The 22,278-nt window shown below is 36.5% G+C and overlaps 1 protein-coding gene across 8 annotated transcripts in view; it reads right to left on the bottom strand.

Annotated features, from left to right (window-relative positions):
• Window positions 1-22,278, bottom strand: part of piezo2b (piezo-type mechanosensitive ion channel component 2b) — a 91,836-nt gene that overhangs the window by 31,177 nt on the left and 38,381 nt on the right. For all 8 annotated transcript variants that reach the window (XM_026148831.1, XM_026148837.1, XM_026148832.1 and 5 more), the window contains 15 exons: window positions 20,607-20,724; window positions 19,412-19,581; window positions 16,647-16,883; window positions 15,831-15,951; window positions 15,271-15,464; window positions 14,153-14,301; window positions 12,791-12,964; window positions 9,579-9,865; window positions 7,406-7,566; window positions 5,723-5,899; window positions 4,858-4,980; window positions 3,322-3,522; window positions 2,720-2,924; window positions 1,573-1,659; window positions 951-1,116 (listed from right to left, as the gene is read on the bottom strand). In XM_026148831.1, coding sequence (XP_026004616.1) covers window positions 951-1,116; window positions 1,573-1,659; window positions 2,720-2,924; window positions 3,322-3,522; window positions 4,858-4,980; window positions 5,723-5,899; window positions 7,406-7,566; window positions 9,579-9,865; window positions 12,791-12,964; window positions 14,153-14,301; window positions 15,271-15,464; window positions 15,831-15,951; window positions 16,647-16,883; window positions 19,412-19,581; window positions 20,607-20,724 — 2,570 coding nt within the window. The remainder of the gene's footprint in view (window positions 1-950; window positions 1,117-1,572; window positions 1,660-2,719; window positions 2,925-3,321; window positions 3,523-4,857; window positions 4,981-5,722; window positions 5,900-7,405; window positions 7,567-9,578; window positions 9,866-12,790; window positions 12,965-14,152; window positions 14,302-15,270; window positions 15,465-15,830; window positions 15,952-16,646; window positions 16,884-19,411; window positions 19,582-20,606; window positions 20,725-22,278) is intronic.

The raw sequence follows: 22,278 nt of genomic DNA, 5'->3' as shown, positions 1-22,278 counted from the left end.
ATGGAAAAAAAACACTGAAAATGCATTAAAGAAATAATTACAATTAATCCGTCAATCACACACATGTACATACATAACTGCAAGTACACATGTGTTGTGCTGGACTATTCACTACAAGCAATTTGAGTTTAATGTTTAGCTGAGAGATATATATTAGGCTTTATAAAGATAGAGACAACAGGGAGACAGAAAGGAAATTAGGGACAAAGACAGAAGGTCCTGAGTAGAAATAAATTATGGATACTAAAATAACCAAATGGGTTTTTCTTTAATGTTGAAGCCTGTTATACATTTCTAAAACCAATTTTTGACTGTAAAATACTTTCAAAAAGCTTTAAATACATATACTTAGCTTTTAACAGCTCCACTTGTGTGGAGCACATTTCAGTTTTGTATCTGACATCATAGATAGGCACCCAACATCATTAAGCATCAATTAGACTGGCTACTTCACTTCCTTTCCATTTCAGCATGTTGACCTCTGTCTTAATGGCGGCTGAGCCATGCAATAGCCACAAAATGATGAAAAGAGAATCTAATGTAAAATATATTTCAGAAACTGGAAATCATTTAAAAAGGTACATACAGCAATACACTTTATCCATGTAGGACTAATAGAAATACACAAGGCCACAAGGCCAACCACTGTAGTGAACAAAGCTTTGAATCAAGGATCCAGCATCAGTGCTGCCACACTAACTCACATGGCAAAAAAATGTCCTAATACACAGTATGTTGAAATAAATGTATCAAAACAATACTAAGAGTTGCACCAGCACTTAGCTGCATTTTGTAGTATACAATACAGCATGTTTTCTGGCCACAATTCTCTGCCTCAGCTACATGTACAGAACATTTTAAGGCATACTACTTTCAGTAAGTACTACTGCAGTAGTACTTACTGAAAGCAAAATGAAAGTATATCTAATTTGGAGTGTTATCTGTGGTACCTGCAGTGGATAAAGTCGGGCACAGGGTTGTGGACGCTGAAGGAAGCTGCATCCAGGTCTCTGCAGATCTCTACATTGTCACCGGCCATGAGGCGGACAGCTGCCTTGTTCTCATCGTCAAAGACCTGCCTCTGGAGGGAGGCGCAGAGGAGCAACATGAAGTCATCTAAAAGAGAAGAGGAGATGAAAGCGTTTCTATTTGTGGAATCAGTGTTAAATCTTCATAAGATAAAACAATTATTTGATTTTGCCTGTGACGGTACATTTGCTTTACTGTATTCAACTCTCAAATTTTAAAAGTTAGCTTAGTTATTTAGAGACTGCAGACAGACGGTCGAAGTCGAAAGTTTGTTTGCACTTTTTTAAACACCACTAGATGTGTTTGAGTGCTTTATTTACTAGTTACTTTATACATTATAATTTTAACACAAAATTATGTCATGTTGGAGTTTAAACCACGAACTATTGTAATAACAAAATGCTTCTGATATACTAATATATTAGTAAGAATAATCCACTAATATGATTAATCGCATGAAGATTTACATGCATGTTTCTAACTTCTAATGAAGGATTTTCATTTATTCTTCAAAGAAATTTTCTCTTTAACTATAAAACTCACAGATGAGGAATAAAGGATTGGGCCTGCTGCGGAAATCTGGAATATAGAGCCACTTGACCACATTGTCATTTTCTGTCCAGGGATAACCTGAAAAGAAAACATTATCATCAGACATATGTAAGAACATCATAAAAATATCACGCTTCGCTTTGAAGAACCGCAAAAGAATGGAGCCATGACGTGTTAACGGATTAAAAAAAGAAAAAAAAAGTGCATCATAAACATGAAGAGAACACCTTTTACGTGTGGACAGTTTTTGTAATTACATGAAAAACAGCCTTAATTTATCTCTGAAACAATAATGAACTGACTTTTAACTTACATTATTTAAATCATTACATACCCTTCATTTAATGAGTAATTAAATCCGATGGTAACGCTTTATTCTACAGAGTGATTTTGTTTATTTATTTATTTCTTTTTGTGCTGCAGCCTGGCATTGCTTCCAGCTGATGGGATGGAGAGACTTACTCAGTAATAAAATAAAAATATCCCAACTCGCTATGGTTTTGTTTTACAGTTTGCATGAAAATAATAGACATTTTTACAGTTTAATGCAGGGTAACTGCATTACACTGTGGTGCTCATTGTCAGTGCTAGGTTACATTAGGTTTAGTGTATCAATTTAAAATAAGCTGATGATCCTGATTAGATTCACTCATCAGCGTATAAACTTTATACGATCTTTATACAGTTTTTAAGCTTTATAGCTCATGTAAAGTTTGTTTATTCTTGTTGAGTTCAGTTGGATTCCTAAATCCACAAACAGCAGTAATTCTCAGAGCAGCAGCAGAAAATGTTATCTGATCACAGCCTGTATGCAAAGAAAACAAATCTACTTCAAATTTCTAAGCGATTCTCTTCCCCACACTTCACTACTTCGCAAATTCCACTTTAACTCCTGAATACAAGCAAAGACAAATCTGCACAGTAAAAATTTCCTGTCTTCCTGGTGCCTGAAAAATTTTGCTCACCTACTTCACCATGGTGATATGGTGATGAGATAGATAAGCATCTTGGAGAATCAGTCAGTTATCTGGACCAGACACATTGTTAAGAATGGCTTCTACGAGGAAATTAATCAGCTTTTGACTCACCAAGTGTCTGTTTATTGTGAGTGCAATCTGGCACATTTGATTACACAAACCTTTACAGGCTGCAGGTGGGATCCCGATGCAGACGAAGTACTGAACAGTAAGCATGCATGCCAGAAAGCAGCAGTACTTGGGCCAAATCTCAGCAATGGCTTTCCTTCTACGTCTGTACAGCACCGCTATTAAGGCAAAAGCATGAAGCATGGCATAGAAGTCCATACGCTGCCCTATGACGTTGACGACCAACAGCAGGCAAGTCTAAGGGAAACACAAGAGGAGTGTACATGAAGCAGTGTAGCACAGTACACATTTTAATAATGGGTTGCATTTATAGAGCGCTTTTCGAGAACCTTAAAGCGCTGTACAATTCCATTATTCATTCACTCTCACATTCACACACTGGTGGAGGCAAGCTACAGTTGTAGCCAGAGCTGCCCTGGGGCAGACTGACAGAAGTGAGGCTGCTATATCGCGCCATTGGCCCCTCTGGCCATCACCAGTAGGTGGTGGGTGAAGTGTCTTGCCCAAGGACACAACGACCGAGACTGTCCAAGCTGGAGCTCGAACCGGCAACCTTCCGATTACAAGACGAACTGCCAACTCTTGAGCCACGATCGCCCCAATTTAACTATTTCTACTTCATTATGCCACCTACCTCAAGTCCAAACTTGTAGAAGAAATAGTTGATGAAGTATTTGATGAAGCAGACAATGTTGATGTCCAGGTGCTGTCGTGTGATGTCATGAAAGATAATCCTGGCAGCGGGAGGTGACAATTTGTTCCTCAGTCTGAAGTATTTCTGATGGCGGTAGATGGTTACCTCCAATGCTAACAGAGCCAGCATCCAGAAGTTGTTCTGCTCAGATGGTCAGAAGAGAAAATTCCCCAAAATGCTTAGTTTTTATAAACTGTGTTTTTATAATATAGTTTTAAAAAATATTTAAATGTGATTAAATGGGCTGAGGATTACGACGGGTTGGGGAGTATCCAGAGAGCAACTTTAACATTGCTGGTTTTACTCATTTAAAGGACAAAAACTGCAGAATAGTCCCAGTTATTGGCAACATTTGATTGGCACTTCATATTTTCACAAGGTCAAGTGAATTACATTAAACTACTAAAAGTGTGAAGAAAACAAAAACACAAACCCGACTTACAAGACTGCAATCAAGATGTGATTTGCTGTATCCCTAGTGACTGATTTCAGTACTGCACATTGAAACAATTACAAAGAAAATCTAATAAGAAATTCCCTTTTGCTCTTAGACAGTGGAGATGAAACCACACGGAGGGATGATCTGAATCCCAGTCTGGCTTTTCATTATGCCAACAAACACATAATGAGATGTTTCAATATGAAAACCACTGCTAACTAAATAAAATAGAAATTCTAAGTATTTAGAGTCTGAGATCTCACAAGTATTAAGTTCCCCTAAAAGGTCCAGGGGATGGGGAAAGATACTCACAAAAGAATCTTACAAATATTCCTCCTAACTGTCAAACATATAACTCATCATCTACATAAGACTTCCGTACAAAGGTGAGCTCTACAACCCGTTGAATTACAGTTAAGCACCAGGCCTGCTGTCTGTGGCAGCCTGTAGTTGAAAACCTTTGCTATGAACTGTTATCACTCAATATTAGCTTTTTTTAAATACATTTTTTATACATTTTGTTTATTTTAAAAATCCAAAAATCTTGTGTTCATCTCACTGAATAAAACACAGATCACCTCCTTCCCTGTACAGAGATTTGGAGGTGTGGGTGAAACAGAGTGACACTCGGCAGGTGACACAGGAAAGTAAAGAAAAATAATTACACAGTCTGTTTTCTTAGGAATGTATTGCAGTGGAATATTTATTTGTTCTTTTTTCAGTTGACTGCATTTTGTGGAATTTTGATATTATTTCAAATTAAATACTGACTTTAAACAGCCAAATAGCACTAGGTCGGTGATGTGTTAAACATCTCATATTTGACTGAATTACCCAAATCTGCATGAATTAAACATGAAATAGAGATTACTGCTGACATAAAAGTTAATAATAATTTAAAAAAAAAAACGCATTACAATTTTCCTGTAAACACGGTAGTTCTAAATTCATAATTGCTCTATAAATAATAAAGAATAAAGAGTCTAATAGGCAGTGTATAACAACGATAAAAGAACTGTGGTTCATTTCGACCTTACCCTCAGGTAGCCCAGCAGGTCGTCATACTTCCTGAGGCCCACCCAGTTGGCTGGATCCACTCTTCCGTCATACAACAAAGATTCTGGTAACATTAAACTCTTATTTGTTGAGTTTCTGCATAACTGTGGACAAAAACACAATGGGTCAGTTTTCCAGTCTAGTAGAATTAAAAACTAGGCCTAAAGTAGGAATTATGTTTTCATCAAACATGGTCAAAGTTTCAAATATCGAGTTCCGTAAGAGTAAGTCGCTATGAGGCAAAATTTCAGGCTGCTCTAAACGCTAATTTTAAGAAAGACTTTTTCTACCCTTGGCTCTGAATGATGTCAGAGAGAGCAGATATAGCCTATTTTGGTCATTTCAGACACACTGCTTTGGTTGTAACCATAGAAGTCCCACCAACCTGTAATTTAAACTTTCTTTTTATAAGGGTCAGACAATGGGAAGACACCTAGCTCAAAGGCAGAGGATCTAAAACAACTTTTCAGATCTCCTGGAATGGATGAAGTTAGTAGCTCATCTAAGGTGAGTATACGATAAACAAGGCTTATTTGATCTGTAAATCATCCAAAGCTTTACTAGAAGAATCCAAGAATAAAAAATATGGAGCTTCAAAGAACCATAGTACTTTAATTCAAATCTTGGAAACTAGCAGTAAGGCTTTTTGTCTCTTTTGGAATGCAAACATTTTATTCCAGAGTTTTTATGCCCAACGCCAACAAAAATCATGACATAAAGCAGGCGCACATCAATCAAAATCAAGAGAATCTACAAAAAATCTGGCTTTAATTAAGGATAATAGGGACAATGCTAAAGAACAGCATGTATTCTATACAACTTTGGTTGAGAAGCATTAATATTTACCAAAGTGCAGTTCTTGGAGTACTTGCTGGGATCTATTAAGTCCAGCTGGTACAACATTTTACATACAATGATGACACACGTCCAGACAGTGCAAACACTAGAGGCAAGGGGCCGGTACTGGCTGTACGGCAGTGCAAACGCCCAGGATGCAAGGAACACATAGTTGAACAAAGACACCTGGACAAAAGACAATAGATGTGATGAGGACAAAAAAACTTTGTCATTCATACCTCTTTTCCACAGCTACGGCTATAAATTTTTAACAATACACACACACACACACACACACACACACATTGTACACTGAAAAGAAAACAGGTGTAAATCAGTGATGATTGAAAAATTCACTGAACCAGCAGCAAAAGAAGATCAAAACTACGCTTCATGTTTGATAAACATCGTCATTAATTCCCTCTTACTTTTGCTGCCAACACAATTGTGCACAGCGTTGTCGCTCGCTGTTTCGCCTCCGACAAGAAAGGCTCATTTCTGCTGTTCAATACCGAAGAAATGCAAACTTTTTAAAAGTATGACAAATTGCAAAACGCTTAGCTGTGTCTCCAATAAAACCTCTTTAACATTGCTCTGTTTCACTTCAGCAGCATCAGGTAATGTTCATATGTTGATTCATGGTTTTCTTCCGTTTTTGATCTACTGCAGAATAATTTATTTGATATAAAAAGTCAGGCCAGGAAAATCTCCTTCATATTTTTCAGTTACTTCGACACAAAGACATCTGCTGTGATGCTCCCACCTCTTATTAAGTCTCACAAGTGTCAGCTTTGTATACATAGATATAAAAATAAGCATATGTACTGATAATTTATCAGAATTATAATATTTCTGACTGTCTCAGTCAAAATTGGGACCTTGGGAATTGGAATCGAATCGATAAAAGAAACCAATCGATACCCAGTCCTGACACTGACACTATACTGTGTCATCATTTATTTATCAAAAACTAATCTAAAAAGCAGTGACCCAGTAAAAACCTGACCTACATGAATTCCTATGAGTGGGCTAAAATTCCTCCACAATGACGTGGGAAGCTGATGAAGCCAGATAGAAAATGATTACTGTACTTTAAGTTATTCAGGAGGCTCTCTAAGCTACCGAATAATGGGGTGTACTGTTTTAATACACGGTTTTTTATTTTGGATTAACTTTTGTTAAATTAATAATGACACTATTTTTTAGCTTATCTTTTTACTATGACTGTAAAGACTGTCAAATGAGTTTTCATAAGACTGGTATGGTTCATGTGTAAACTCAAAAAATCTCAGACTCTTCTTTACATCTCCAAAGTGTAGAAGCTGTTACAATTCTCCAGAATCCCCCACACTATTATTTGGCTTGTATGCGATATAGTAAACAGTTCAATTTAGATTAGTGCTGAACGACATCAGCTTTATTTGTGTATCTGAGAAGTAATCACACTAAAATAGCAGCGCCTCTCCAGGATATACTGCGGAGTGCTAACAAAGGCAGGAAAGAGAAGATGGGACCCAAGTAAAAGCAGTTATAAACAGTACTCAGTTTTAGCACCAACAGGAAGGGAAACACATTACCACCTGTGGTGTTTGATATGAAAGCTGACCAAATAAAATAAAATATGACTTTCAGGCAGGTTTAAGTTTGTCTTGCTGCAGGTACAAAAGTAAGTCAATTCTTCAGCTTTCATACCTCTTTGATAGCAACCATGACAACGTAGCAGGAAACGATCTTGATGATATGGATCTCCAGTAACCACCAAATGAACAACTGCAGTTTGTGGAAATACTCCAGGAACTTGAGGAAGAGCACTGTCAGACGGTCAACCACAAGGTGCCATTTATTCTTCAGGTCTGAGGAAAAAGAGACAAAAACCAGACACGTTTAAATGGGAAAGTGACAAGACTGAAGAGGTGCAAACGGAAAGTGTTTAAAAACGAATATCCCTGTTACTTCTATTTTTCACCTGCAAGTTTGTCAACTTAAGCTGGGAGATTGCACAAGCTTCACTTCAGGACAACGTTAACTGCCATTCCACATGTTTGTAATTTTCTACAGTTCATTCAGAAATGAAAGGCAGATATACAGTTCCTTCTTTATAGCCCTTTATATATATATATGTAATTGATGCAGCCGTGGTATTTTTAGAGTCAACCCCTCTATTGATTAAAAATAAATCAATCAATACAGATTCATGTTAGATTAATATGAAGCTAATAATGCATATTAATCTAACAAATTTAAAGAATGTTTGATATCAAAGTAAAAAAGTAAAGAAAATAGAGCTTTTACTCACTAATACCTTGCTGTAAATATTTAATTAAGCCTAAAACAATTACTCCTCCACTTCATTAGTCTGTTTACAGACGAAGAGTAAACTATTAGAAACTAAATTCAAGAAATGTAATTTCAATTTTTTGGTTACTTTATGGTAGCAAACACGTGTTTCATATTAATTCTGAAGCTGCTACAGGATTGTTAACATCATTTTTTCCAATATTAAAGTTTTGAAGTTTGATGAGAATGAGCTTAAAAAATGTATTAACAAGCAAATTCCAAACTGCTGTTTTATTTAGCTGAGAAACAGGACTTTATAATTTGTTTCATATTCCCATAAAAACCACTATATTGTGGTAGAGCGTGTATACGTTTACAAAATCCATATTATCTCAGGCTTTAATAGAGGCCCCATTGTTTGGCTAAGAAACTCTGAGAGAATATACCTCGTACAGCCCACAACTCATTATAAACTAAGAGGCCCTGCAGGGCCGCAGGGTTGTGTTTTATCACCCATTTTATTTTCTGTGCATGCAAACAACATTTTCATTCAAGACTGTCTGTGTAAATATGCTAGTAATGCAGCTTTGGTCGGCCTTAGCAGGAGGGTAAAAGCAGGCGCTTGAGCTATGTGCTGTGTCGTAATGCAAGATAAATCGGCTGAAAACAAAAAACCTGCAGTACAACCGCTTTTACAAATTCTGCAGCAGTGGCTGGCTGGTGTGAGCGCAGGCAGAAGATACCAGGGCGGCAGCACAGAGCTTTGACCTTTAAAGACCACAATGAACTTGAGAGCAAACTGAAAAACTAGAGGCTTAGCACTAAATGCATGATGCATGACTCGTGCGCTGGCTAGGTTTTTATTACCATCGCACGTATGTCTATGACAGCTACTTGCAATCAGCATGATATTAATGTGCCATTTCCTTTTATAAAAAAAGAAACATGCTGCTTTGACAGAAATGTTCCGTCACAAACACAGTTTTGACATTAAAGTTTATGTGGAAACTAATGCTAAAACATAATTATTGCAGTTTTAAATCAAATTTCTAATTTACTGACATACAAACAGAGTGTTATTTTGATTAAGATGTGAAATTAAAATTATTTACTTTCATTCTTGAATAGAAAAATTTGTTTCAGTGGCTTAATGTTTACACTTGATTAATGTCTGACTTAGATATTTCCAAAAACTTTAAAGCTTTCACCCACAATGCAATAGTTTTTTAGACCACCAGCCAATGTAAGATGCCCTAATTTAACAGGATTGGTGATTACTAAAAATCATTTTTGTTTTCTGTAATGGTTAATCCACCAATATGAATTTGCTCTTTAATCAAAATTGTATTTTTAATACTAAAGCATAATTGTTGTCGTTAACCATGAACTTCTAAATTAATCGTTTTACATAGAAAATTTTTTAAGACAATAAATTCTAAATGTTTATTAGTGTTTCTATACAGAAAAAAATATTTTAGTAGTTGAATGTTATGCTTGATTAGACAAAAATGAATTAGATCAAGTGAAATATTTCACAGTATTTTTGAAATCACATTTAAGGTCATGGACCCGCCGTGCTGCTCGGTACCTGAGCTCTGCTCTGTGCTCGGCTCCGGCTCGGTCTTCGCACTGCACTGTTGGCTCTCCTCTGTGCTGGACTGCCGTGGGTCAGACAAGCTCCTGGGCTTCTCATTAGTCATGTCAGTGTCATCCATCACCACCACCAGGGCCTGCTCCTTCTCTCTCTCCATATCCCAACCCTCCTGCATGTTCTGCTTTACATGTGTTTCACATTCCTCTCTGAGAAGCATCGCGTCCACCGAGCTGGCACTGAGCATGCTGAGGTCTGGCAGGCTGCCATCCGGGTCCACCAGTCTGAAGACACGGCAGAAGTTATTACACAAAAACACACACGAACACGCAACCCTGGGCACAGATCTGTATTAATATACATATGAGGACCTTCTGTGACTTACGGATTTTAAATATGATTGCTCCTGTTGTTGTTAAACATTTTATTATTTATCATGTTGTTATGGAACTGTACAATTTCCATATTTTGTGTGTTAACCATAGAGTGTGAATGGTGTAAACCTGACAGGACAGCAGTAATGGTTGTGTTTGTACAGGTTCAGGACTAATGTGTCTTTTTTTGTTTTTATTTCCACTTGCTATCTTCATGCCAGCACTCACTGCTGTTGCTGTTCTGTTTTTATGTCCAAATAATCCATTAAAAAACGTCAAATTATATGTTGTAAATTGTAATTGTGGATCATGTGGCAACTAAATTCAAAACTTCCAATAAAGGCATTATTGGTTCGAGCATGAATACGCTCCTAGATTTGATAATGTTTTTACCCATATTTCCTTTAGGTAAAGGACAAATGGGAAGTGAAGACATATAAAACCCAAAACGAAATATATAAAAATAAACAAAATTATACACAAAAAAAACACTAGAAACTGTTTGGTAGTAGAGATATAAAAAAAATATATTTAATTCTCAATCCTTTATCGATACAATCCAACCAGCATTTCTTGTGATAAAAATCTTCATAGTTGGTATTTAGTGGATACAAATTTTGGTGACCATTGGGTCATATATGTACATTTGAAGATTATTAATAAATAGTTATGATAACTGTTTAAAAAGGAGGCGACGGGATACATACAGACATATCTACAAGGATATGCTACGATCAATATTGTAAGATAAGAAGAGGTGTTCCTCGTAAGTTTTTCGTCCTAATATTCCATAAATTTATCTGCATCTGATCTTAAACTCGACCAAGACATCAGCACAGTGAACAAAAACCAAATCCCTAAAAACAAACAAAAAAAGAAATCTCTTTTATTATTTTCTAAGGTATTCTGTCCTCATAAGTATATAAATACTTGAAAAATTATACACAAGGTCAAGATGACTGTCAAATGACTCCGATGCAGGATGGGAATCTGCTCGTTCTGCTAACTGAACAACAGAGCAGTGTTTCATCAGGCATTTCAAACTAAAAGCAGTGCACATTCCTGCTGCATTCTTTAAAATAATCCGTGTTGTATTCATGGTGTCTGATCTTTGAGCAGCAGATAAACAACTAAGGGGAGGCTTTAATCCTTCAATGTCTTTTCAGGCAATAATGGAGCCATGTCAAGGTTCAGGTTTGGCTTGCACGGACTGGCTGCATGTCAAGACGAGCATTTTGGTGTTTGGTAGTCACACTTACTTGCTCTGTGGAGTGGGAATTTTTTCTTTGATGCTGCTCAGAACAATATAGTTACACAGAAGTCATCATAAACAGTGAGAAGAGAAACTGACACAAAAACAGGCTGAAACGTCATTTTAAAATGCACGAAAACTGGCTGCAGGACTCCAGTGGTTTGGGGGAGGCGAGCTTTTATAGGAAGGGGGTAATTTTCTGGGGTTCAGTGCATAGATCAGGGTGTGGATCAGTGTAAAGTTAGTGGAGGGGAGCAAGAACTTTTTGCAGTTTTAAACATGCATGAGTAAGTTTGTTGCCTGTCAGAAGTAGAACATTTTTTATTAAAAAACAAAACATAGAAAATCCAAATAAGAGGAGGCTACAGGCAAAATAAAGAAACCCCAAAACCCCAAAAAAGAAAACCAGTCATGTCATGAAAAATACCTGATCTTCAGGTGCAAGATATTTCAGATTCTCAATAAAATACCATCAAAAACAAGGTAAGAGGGGTAAGTCACTGTGGGTGCTGAGGATGTATTGCAAAAGGAAGAAAACGCTAAGATTCAGAGGTGACATGGGATGGTGATTGATGCTACAGAAAGCGAGCAAATACCCACCTATTCATGATTAAATAGACACGCCCATTGACTTTGGCGTGGCTGTGAGTGAAACAGGCGGAGAAGATAGAAAGCAGCAGGTGACGGAGAGAAGCAGAGGGAAGAAGAGCTGAGCAAGTGGTAGCAGAACAACAAAATCCACAAAAACAACGCTAAAGTTAAATGACCCATGCCGCAGACTGTGAAATGTGCATGTTATGACACACAGCTGCACGACACAGCACGCAATGACCGATGAGGTTACAGCGGCCGTATAACAAGGTGTGACATAAAAGCGGATGAACTGGGTTTTACATGCATACTTCGTGAGTAGTGGAAATTTATTGCAATAATTATCTACTAATCAATTTGCACTGGAGTTGTGAAGTACAAAATGTAACAAGCAGAAGTCGGGGTGGGGCGGCACAGCAAACTAAAGACTGACTGATATATCAGATGACCAATATACTGCATTACTGCATGACCGCATGGGCCAATATTTTCCGATATATCAGGCATATCATTTTCATTTACTGGCTGATAAATGAAAATTTTAAAAAGCAAAGAGGAAAAAGGGGAAACACCCTTCAGCGATGTTATGAGTGCAACAGAGGGCACTATTCTCCACAATTAATCCACAATAAAACAAGTTTATTTTTATTCTGCACTATCTTGGTATGAAATTGTAAAAAACTACACATAATAAATGTTAGGGAAATCTGTTTGTGTGCATGAAACAAAGCAAAATACTGACCGATATTTCGGATTTTTAGATCACCAAATATCGGTATTGGTGTCGGTCGGGCTCTACAGCAAACCAAAAGCTTCCAAGTTACAAGGAGAAAAGACACTTAGTTTCAAAGCAAAGAAAATGTACTTACAATGATTCTGAATCACGATAACCCCATAAAACCAAATTTTCTACCATTTCTATATCTAAACAACTTCCCATCACTTTACTGTTGTTATAAGTATGAATTGAAAAAAAGCAGCATGTGTCTCACCTGTAGATAGTGCTCTCTTCTTTAGCCACTACAGCCTGGAGGTCAGTGAGCTGGAGAAAGCGGTCATGGAAATAGTGCAGGTGGAGAATACACGCCAGCAAGAAGGACGTGGGAATGAAAATCCTGATGAACAGCTCGCCCAGCTCGAACTGCTTCAAGCCCAGGGCTTCCAGACTGCATTCACAAACATTTCAAAGGAAACAGAAAACTGTGAGATTAAGCTTAAATCACTCCCAAGGTTACTGTGTGAAGAACTGCTGAAGTTTGGAAGACTGAGCACAGCGAAGCTGAATATTGACTCTGTAGATAAAATCTAATCTATTCATCATCTAATACTACCAGGTGTTTATATAACATTTTGTAATAATTATATGTTGGGGGGTTATTGTGACATCATAGCAATCTACAGTATGACCTTAAACCAAAAGACTTTATTCCGTTTACGTGAAAATGTAAAGAAATTCTCACATAAATGTGACCCTTACCCTTTAAATCACTGTAATTATAGTTAAAGTACTTAAGGTAATTTAGTCAAATTTGCCAACACAGCAAGCGTGACGAGGCACTGGCACCTATGTTTGAGACTGGGAGGTCTGAAAACTAAATCTGAACTTACTCAAACCAAACTCAAAATAAAAATGAAAAAAATAAATAAATAAATATATAAATAAATAAATAAATAAATAAATAAATAAATAAATAAATAAATAAATATATATATATAACCACTAAAATGGTATGTTACAGAAAAACAGTTTAATATCATAGTGCCCCTGGACACAGCTGTCACGACTAATCAGGCTTTTAACAACCACATATCAACTATAGTTGATTATATTTGTATGGCTGAGTATATTAACATAATTAAGTATACTACTTGAGGTAGTGTGTAGGTATATTTCTTTAAACAAGAAACAATAGTTTCAGTCTTTCCTGTAGCTTTTTTCATTACTAAAATATGCAGGTTCATCTTCAAGAGCTGTGAGGCAACTATGCTCTATAAATTGGAAGAACAGATACATACTAAAGTAGTTTTACTAGAACTGAACTACTACAATTTGTAATAGATTTTTTAGGTAACATCATGAATATCTACCTATATATCTACTTAAAAGAAATCAAAGAAAATAAGACATCTGTGAATTCAGTTCTAAAATTCTCCTCCATCCCCAACTAAAGCCACTATACATATGCTTTGCTACGCTAGCAGGGCAAAGCTACTAAAATAAACAAAACAAAACAAAAAAGCTCAAGACAAACAGTTGGTTTGATGACTAAGCCATAAGCTGTGCCTCTCTGGGAAACATAGGCAGTGAATCTGTATCCTGCCGCTCAGACCGGCAGTTGCTCAGTGGCGCTCACCCTTTTTTATCCAGGCCTGTCATGTTACCCCAGGTGTGTATTGACTCTGGAAACTGGAAGGTGTAGACAACTGTAAGAACCAGCATGGTGTACATAACCACCGACATCCAGAAGTACTTCAGGATCCTTCGCCACCACTCGTAGTGCACCTTCATGACAAGAATTAGAAGAGGACATCTGGATTTATGTGACTTCTCAGTCTGCCTCTGGCTGTTGCTGGGAGTTAGGAATACAAAATGTGCTACGAACCTGGAAAGCACATACTTTATGAACTCACTTAACAAATGACAGCAAATTCTGTGTTTGGGAAATTGAATTTGGGACGTTTATGGCATCATATTCATATCTACACTTCAAATATATACTCCAAAAATTATAACAAAACATTAAATATCCTTATTTCACAGGTGTGTCTCATGGTTGTTTAATAAATGCCAAAAACATTTAAAAGTCATTACTGATCCTTATTCCCAAAATACTGATGTTTTGTCAAAGCTGCTGTGACCTTGAAGATGGAGGAGTTTAAGTGTCTCAGAGTTTTGTTTACGAGTAGGGGAAGAGTGGAAATTGAAAACATGATGAGAAATGTACTTTCATCTGAAAGTAACCAGACGACCAGTCCATTTCTTCCTCTCCTTAACCCAAGTAAGATGCTTCTGATGTCTGCACAAACATCCTTGCGCCTTGAGCACCTTTTCTTGTCACACCTTTATCTTCCAGTCAACTTTCCATTAAGAAGGGTGTCGAAGACCCATATGGAAAACTGTCAAGTTAGCTTCCACATGATCTAGGCTGCCTCTACCGTAGTAGACCAAGATATTACCTTTTTGGATAGTCATTTACTCAAACTTGAAATTTCGTATTTAATAATTTAAGATACTGAATTTCTGATTTTTAAAGCCGTAATCATAAAAATTTTAATATTAAAGGCTTGAAATATTTCACCTTACGTGCTATGAATACACACTGTCATTGTTCACCTTTTGAATTAAATTACAAAAAACAAAAAATAAATAAATGTATCACAATATTCCATTTTTTTGGGATGCACTTGTACATCTCAAATAGAAACGTCAGCATGTTTATTGTCAATCACTTGGCGTTCTTTCGGTGCGTACCTGGTATAGCGCCACACAGGAGAGGAACATCATCATGTAGATGATCTTGTACATGACGATACGTCCCTCAAAGGTGACGATGAAGAACATGCTACCGCAGATGTAGATCCAATATTTGACCATCAGAGCCATCACCATGTTACCAAGGACGTGCATGAGGTCCTGTTCCCCTCCCTCCTCAGACTCCTCTTCCTCTGTAAAAGCAGTTTTGCATTTTTCAGTCTAGTAGACCATATTTGTTTCTGGATTTTCATTTCTAATGAATGAATAAAGGCATATTTTCTTCTTCTTTAAAATTCTTTGGGCCCACCCAAGATCTCCAGTGACATTGCTGATCAGTGTTAAAAGTCTCTATCATAAGTTTTCCAATGCCATTATGTGCTAATTCTAATACTTGTAAGAGATATTTGTTCATGTTTTTCATTGTTGTTAACAAAGTTTATATATTTCCTAAGCATTTTTTAAAATAAGTTTAAGTTTATTGTAACATACGTAAAGAGTTTATAAACTCTTTACGTATATACTACTGTAAGACAACAAAATAATAGCATAGAGCTTACCCTGCTTCTTCTGATCCTCTACATGAACGTCTAAGAGACCAGTGCTGTCTTCCTTTTGTTTTTCTTGTCTCTCTGTAAGCGTCTGTCTCAGCAGTAACCAGAAGGTCAGCATACAAAGGACCTTTTTAAAAAAGACGAGGAGCAAAAAAAACAAAAAGATGAAACAACAAATCACACAGAGTTTACTTTAACTGTGTGGGACCAAAAATACTGATGGTCAAAATAACACAAGAGGATATTCTGTATACTGCATGTAGTAAATCAGACATGAGTTTGTAAACTATACTTGGATTGTCTAAATTTGTCTGCATCAACTCTTGAAATAAACATCATTAGCCATCATTTTTCACCCAGGTGTGAAATACAGTGCAATGCATCTTCACTCTTTAAATTAATAAACACATACGCTCTGCACTACAACAGAAATGTGAGTAATTTAAAAAATACGTTACGGTAATTCCAAGTTTGTGTGTTGCATAAAATCATAAAATCTCATTCCAGACATAATCAGGTCAAGTACAGTAGCTGGAAACCTGAACGCCTTAGAGTTATTCCAACACATGTCAAAACACTATAACCTGACCTTCTTCAGGAGCACATTGCATAACTACACTGTCTTATATTATTAACCGAGTAGTGGAGAGACACAATTTGTTAGCGAGATTGTTTCAGAATCTTAAAAAATAAAGCTTGGTGCAGCATATGCAGAGTACATGTTAAATCCCTGCACATATTAAACCATATTACGTGGTCAAGATTGCAGGCTGTCAAGCTAAATGTCAGGTTTAGTTGTTTGGCTAATGTGAACTCCCAAACCTTAGATGAAAGTGAGTGGAATGGGTTTTTCTTCTCAACAAAGAAGCCTTTGACTTTGCTGTAATCCATGTCCGGAAAAGTCCAAATGTACTGCAGAACTATCAGCAGGTTGCCGTAGGCCACCATGAAGGGAGACGACAGCATGGCGTAGCGCCTCCGATCACGGACCATCCACAGCAGGCAGGACCAGATGAGGAAGACGAACGTCAGCCAGCTGACGTATGTGATGCTCCACGCCTGGAGACAAACAAATTGGAGAGAAAAATTTACAACAAATGCTGCAGTCATGAATGACTAAGGAAGGCCAAATATGACTACTGCTCGGAAATAGTGCGTTGGCGCAGAAACCACACGCACAAACACACATATATACACAAACACAAAGAGAAGCAGATTTCCAGATGATCATCAAACCGTTTTTCACTTCTGACAGAATTAATACAACAATGATTCGTTACTTTGGCTTAATTTTATTTTTAAATATAAATCAGTTTCTACTATTCAGACCCGCAAAGACGACTGAGATCCAAACACAGATGACCAAAAATGTGTACGTTTGTTATAATGCATAACATGACAAAGTAATGAAGCAACAGCATCAATAACTTTTTTAATTTTCAATTTAATGCTCAAACATTTTGGTAAAAATTTTGCAACGATCTTGTCTATGGCTTCCCAAAAATTGAGATTTGCACTGGTGTATCAGCATGTGTCAAGTTTGGAATTACAGATTGTTAACTTACTGTTAAATAACAATAAAAACAGTAACATTTAAATTATTTAACAGGTATTTGAACAAATTTATTGCTAAACTAACTGATTAAAATAAATAACGCAAATTAAAAAAAACAGTAATGGCAACAAAACAAAAAGTATGGTAACTATGCAACTTGAGACTGCTGATGTATTTAGAAGATGGTAACTATGATTTGTTATAAAAGCAGCATTTAGTCCTTTCAGCACTGACATTTTCCCATGAATGGATGAGAAAAAGGTTTTTAAACAATATTCTTCAAAGAAAAGTAGGAAGACTTTTGAATAATTAATTTTTCGTAGTGAAAAACATAATTCAATGATTTCAGGAATTCAGGATTCTGAAGGAATTTATTTACATAGAGATCAAAGACACAATCTGTCTGTGCTACATCACAAATCTTTTTTTTTTTTTTTCTTCTTCTTGTGTTTCCTTTTTATTATTTATTGGGAGTTGGCAAACAGAGAAATGGTGCATTACCACCAACAACTGGTGTGGACTGAAATACAAAAAAATATCCTCCCAAACAAATGAATCTGTCCTAAAAAACAAAATATGGCTGGATAACTTTCAATTTTCGAGTTCTTGTGAAATAAATCAACCAAGTCCAGTCTCACTTTCATATCTCTGAGCTTTTGAATCAGCGATTCATTTTCAGCATCATATTTCTGACAATGCACTAAAACATTTTCTATGGTTTCATCTTCTCTATTGCAGCCAGATTTTCATATATTTTCATGTTTTTTTTCCTGTTAAAAATAACATGTCTGTCTCCTCTCTCCTGTTCCTTTCTGCGCTTCTCATTTCTCCTGTTTTGCTTTGGATTTTGTAAAACCATCGCCCTTTCCTCTCTTCCTCCCGTTGCTTTTGCCACCTTTCTTCAATTGTCTGCCGTATTCTACTCTACTGTAAACTGATAATCCATCACTGAGCCTTTTCCTTGCTTTGATACTATCCCGCTGTGGTTGGCTGTGTTAGTAGATGCATCTATATAGATTTTGACATAACCGTAATACTGATCAATATATGCCTGTCTGTGAGTTTGGAATTAAACTTTTTGTCCAATAGTGTTGAATCTACTATAGCATCAGGGGACAGTGGTGTAGTAGATTTACCACCACATATCCATGGTGGTATTATTTGGCTAATGCTGATCTTGTCCAGATTACATTCAGCCGCTTTCCGATTGACTGTCCACCCACTCTTCATTTCTCATCACAAATCTTTATCTATAGGCGATATAACAGAAGTGCCAGTGCCAGTTAGGCTAAAATTTGCAAATGTCATCGTGCAAAACACAGCTGTCCGCTTCTCAGGCTCGGTGCGATGGACTGTCACATAGTGGTAACTTTCAGTGTGGTTAGACAAATCAATATTTCTGGTCTCTTTTAGTAAAATCAGGCTGTGCACTCCAGAGCAAAGGACAGATTGTTACCAGCAACGTTTGGAGTTGCGTCAGTGCCTTTGGGAACGCTAACTTGCAGTTCTGTGAAGGCGCCATTAGCTCTGACAAGTACGCTGATATTTTGGAGCAACATATGCTGTCGTGACATGACAACAATTTAACAAACAGTAGCGCTACTTGTATTTCTGTAAAAGAAAAAAAAAAAATTACTCCAGGAATGTCTAAACTGAGAACAGATGCTCATTTTTGGTTGCATTCTGCCACACATGCAACCATAGACGCTGCCCAGTAAAGCCACAGTTTCCTACTGCTAGCCAGCCAGTAGTTCCACTGGAGCAGAAAGAGGTTCAGTGCCTTGCTCAAGGGCATTGATGTTGATCGAGCAGGCAGGAGTGTTTTGCAAACGACATTTTTCCACCAGGTTTGTGGGTTTGGGCCTGTTACTCTCTGGATATAAAACTTGAATGTCAAATTAATCTGTTCATATAAACAGCAAGCGCATTTTAAGAGAACAAGTAGGAACGACAAAGTAAGTAAGATGTATATTTTTAAAATTTCATTCATATTATTAAGCAAAACTAAGCACTGACTTTCAACATTGCTCACCATCATGGATATGAGAGCACCGATGTAGCTTTGTTTCATGATGAAGTGGAAGATTTTGACCATCGCACCGACTCCTTTTTTCTTTATTATATTCTCTTCACTCTCGGTCTCCTTCACAGATGACTCCTCCGGGGGCAAACACACTTCATACACACACTCTTCTTTCTTCTCTGTTTGGACAAACAAACAGCTCATTACAACACTTCTACTGTGGAACTGTGTGGATCTATTACTGCACTTCCATAAAGTTGGGGGCAACTGTGAGAGTTTAACTTCACAAAGCACAGAAGACAGATTCTGACTTTCGATTCTTAGTTTGCAAAAAGCTCTAAACACCTCAGATTTTACACAGTAAAGTAACTCGGCAGAAACCCAAATAAGACTTTCCCTATCTTTCCTTTTCATGTCCCTTGAAAAGTTTTTTAAGACTTTACAAGTTCCTCAGTACATTAAACAGCCATATTCACAGGCTATTAAGTATCTCACCTCATAACTACTATATTAACTAAAATAAGTGAAGGAAACCTTTAAAACAATTCAGTGAACTCGGCTGCAAATAAGTGAAACATAAAACCAAAATGAAGGCGGGAAGGGTGAAGTAGCAGATGTATTTAACACTTAATGTGAAAGATAATTTACTTTATCTTGAAGCCATCTTTGCTGCTTTTATGTACTGTTAACTGTGCACATTTGAATTCACTGCATAACATGTATCGTCTATTTGTAAAAGTTATGGTGGAAATACACCATACATAAGTTTTTACCATATTTGGTAAAAACTTCATCAAAGGTACTTAATTACTTCCAATCACTTTATGATTATGACAATTTATTCCTCACACAGTTAACTTAAAAAACTTTTAAACCTAAAAAAGTTAATTTAATCAGAAAAAATATTTACTGTTACACTCTATATTTTATTTAGCGTTTGTAACTAAGCATATGAAACTTAATTAAACCCTTACAAACAAATGTGGAATTCAACCACCTTCCTGATTTCTCCTTTTCTATATCTTTGTCACACTGAAACGTTTCACATGATCAAACAAATTTAAATAAAACATGCAGTTTTGAATAGAGGTGTTTATGATTAATATCAAAATGACAATTTTGAATGTTTTATGTGGTAGCAGCACTATTTTACAGATTCACTGCAGACTAGAAATGTTCATAATAGAATGAATAAACAGCTCACCTGTGCCATCACTGGGCTGGTCCATTTTGTACTGAGGGGTTGAGTACAAGTCCCGACAGACTGGTCCATTCTCAGTCACGGCAAACTCAAAGGAGGTCCCGTTTGAAGTGGGCACAGCCTGCAGATCATTTTTAAATAAATAACAAATAAACTTCAGTAGATGCCGAACTTTTTTTTTTTTGTTATGAGCTCACACAACAGTTTAGCATGCCTCACAAAGGCAAAGAGGAGTAACTAATGTTGTTTGATACTGGACACTGTTTTTTTCCACAGGAAACTTTAGCCATTTAGTTACCACACTTTGGCTTTGTTGGGCAATAGAGGCACGATTTCTACTTTTCACACTGCATGGTTTTTGAAGTCGATACAACCCCTTTTCTAAAAAAAAAAAATGTAATGAAATGAAATCAAATTAAAATTACTTTGATCGAGGGCTTTCATATTTTTTCAATGGATGATTATCCTCATCAAAATATATGAATAACATCCATATTATATTTGTATCTGTAGAATGTCAAATTTGATGTGATATACATTAAAATCCATTTATTTTTATTTGTTAAACTTCATTAACTCAATTTTTGTTAGCTATACATTGTTTAAATAAGCTGTTGCCGCACTAAAGTAGTTATCAAGAGAAAATAGAGCTGTGATAACCTAGAAGGTGTGCTGGTGGTGGATAGGTGACAGCATTCTCACATTGTGATGTCATTAGTTTGATCTCTACTCATTTGTAGTTTTTGAAATACAATGTGGGCTGTAGGCCTTTTATTAAAATTAAAAAACAAACAAACAAAAAAATTCCCATCCGACAATCACAGATCTGCCTGAAAAAGGTTTCATGGGAAAGAAAAACTTCTTAAATAGAATTAGGCAAAAATTTCAGGTGCCTACTGTTAAGTTTAAAATGTTATTATGTCCTCTGTATATGAGAAGCTAGAAACAAAACATCAGTCCTCTATCTGAGAAATTGTGCTTTCTACAGACAGGCCTGTAAATTCTTTAAAAAATAGCCAAATGCACGTATGTACTAGTGTAATAATTTCCCCTCATAATGCTAGCTGTAAGTTTTTCCTGTGCAGAAACAATGTCTAAAAAAATCACTACCTAAAACAATGTGAGGCCTCAGCAGACTGACAATGCTGTAAGTTGAGAGTTTGGTGCAAAATGACTTTTCTGTGCTCCTGCAAACAATGTTTCTCTTGCTCAAATGTTGCACATAAAGAAGTCATTTTTGTACTAAGACGTCTTCAACCTTGAACAGATTTAGACCAATACTGATACTAATATAACAAAACAAACCACGCAACATAAAACATTTGTTATTTATAATTGTTAATGTACTCGCTTGCACTCTGACTTTCAAAATTTAATTCATGTTCCACTGTTATAAATGCTGAAAGATTTGAGAGATGTTTATTCAATGTTGATATGAACAGGAGGACAGTTCAAAGTGGAGGCAATAGTACCCTCAATCTAAATTTTAACCAATGGGTGTTCAAGAGAGTCTAAAAATAAGAACCAAACCTTTAAATATCATCAATATTCATCAGATATAATTCCTGTGACTTTTGTATTGTAAAAGCTGTACAGGTACTCCCTCTTCCAACATTTCCAACTAAGAAATACTTGCACAGCTTTTCAACTGAGAAGATAAAGGTAGATCAGGTTA

The sequence above is a fragment of the Astatotilapia calliptera genome, chromosome 18, assembly GCF_900246225.1.
Source record: "Astatotilapia calliptera chromosome 18, fAstCal1.2, whole genome shotgun sequence".
Classification (NCBI taxonomy): Eukaryota; Metazoa; Chordata; class Actinopteri; order Cichliformes; family Cichlidae; genus Astatotilapia; species Astatotilapia calliptera.
Note: the sequence above shows the minus strand (reverse complement) of the source record. Positions and strands in the feature narration are given on the sequence as shown.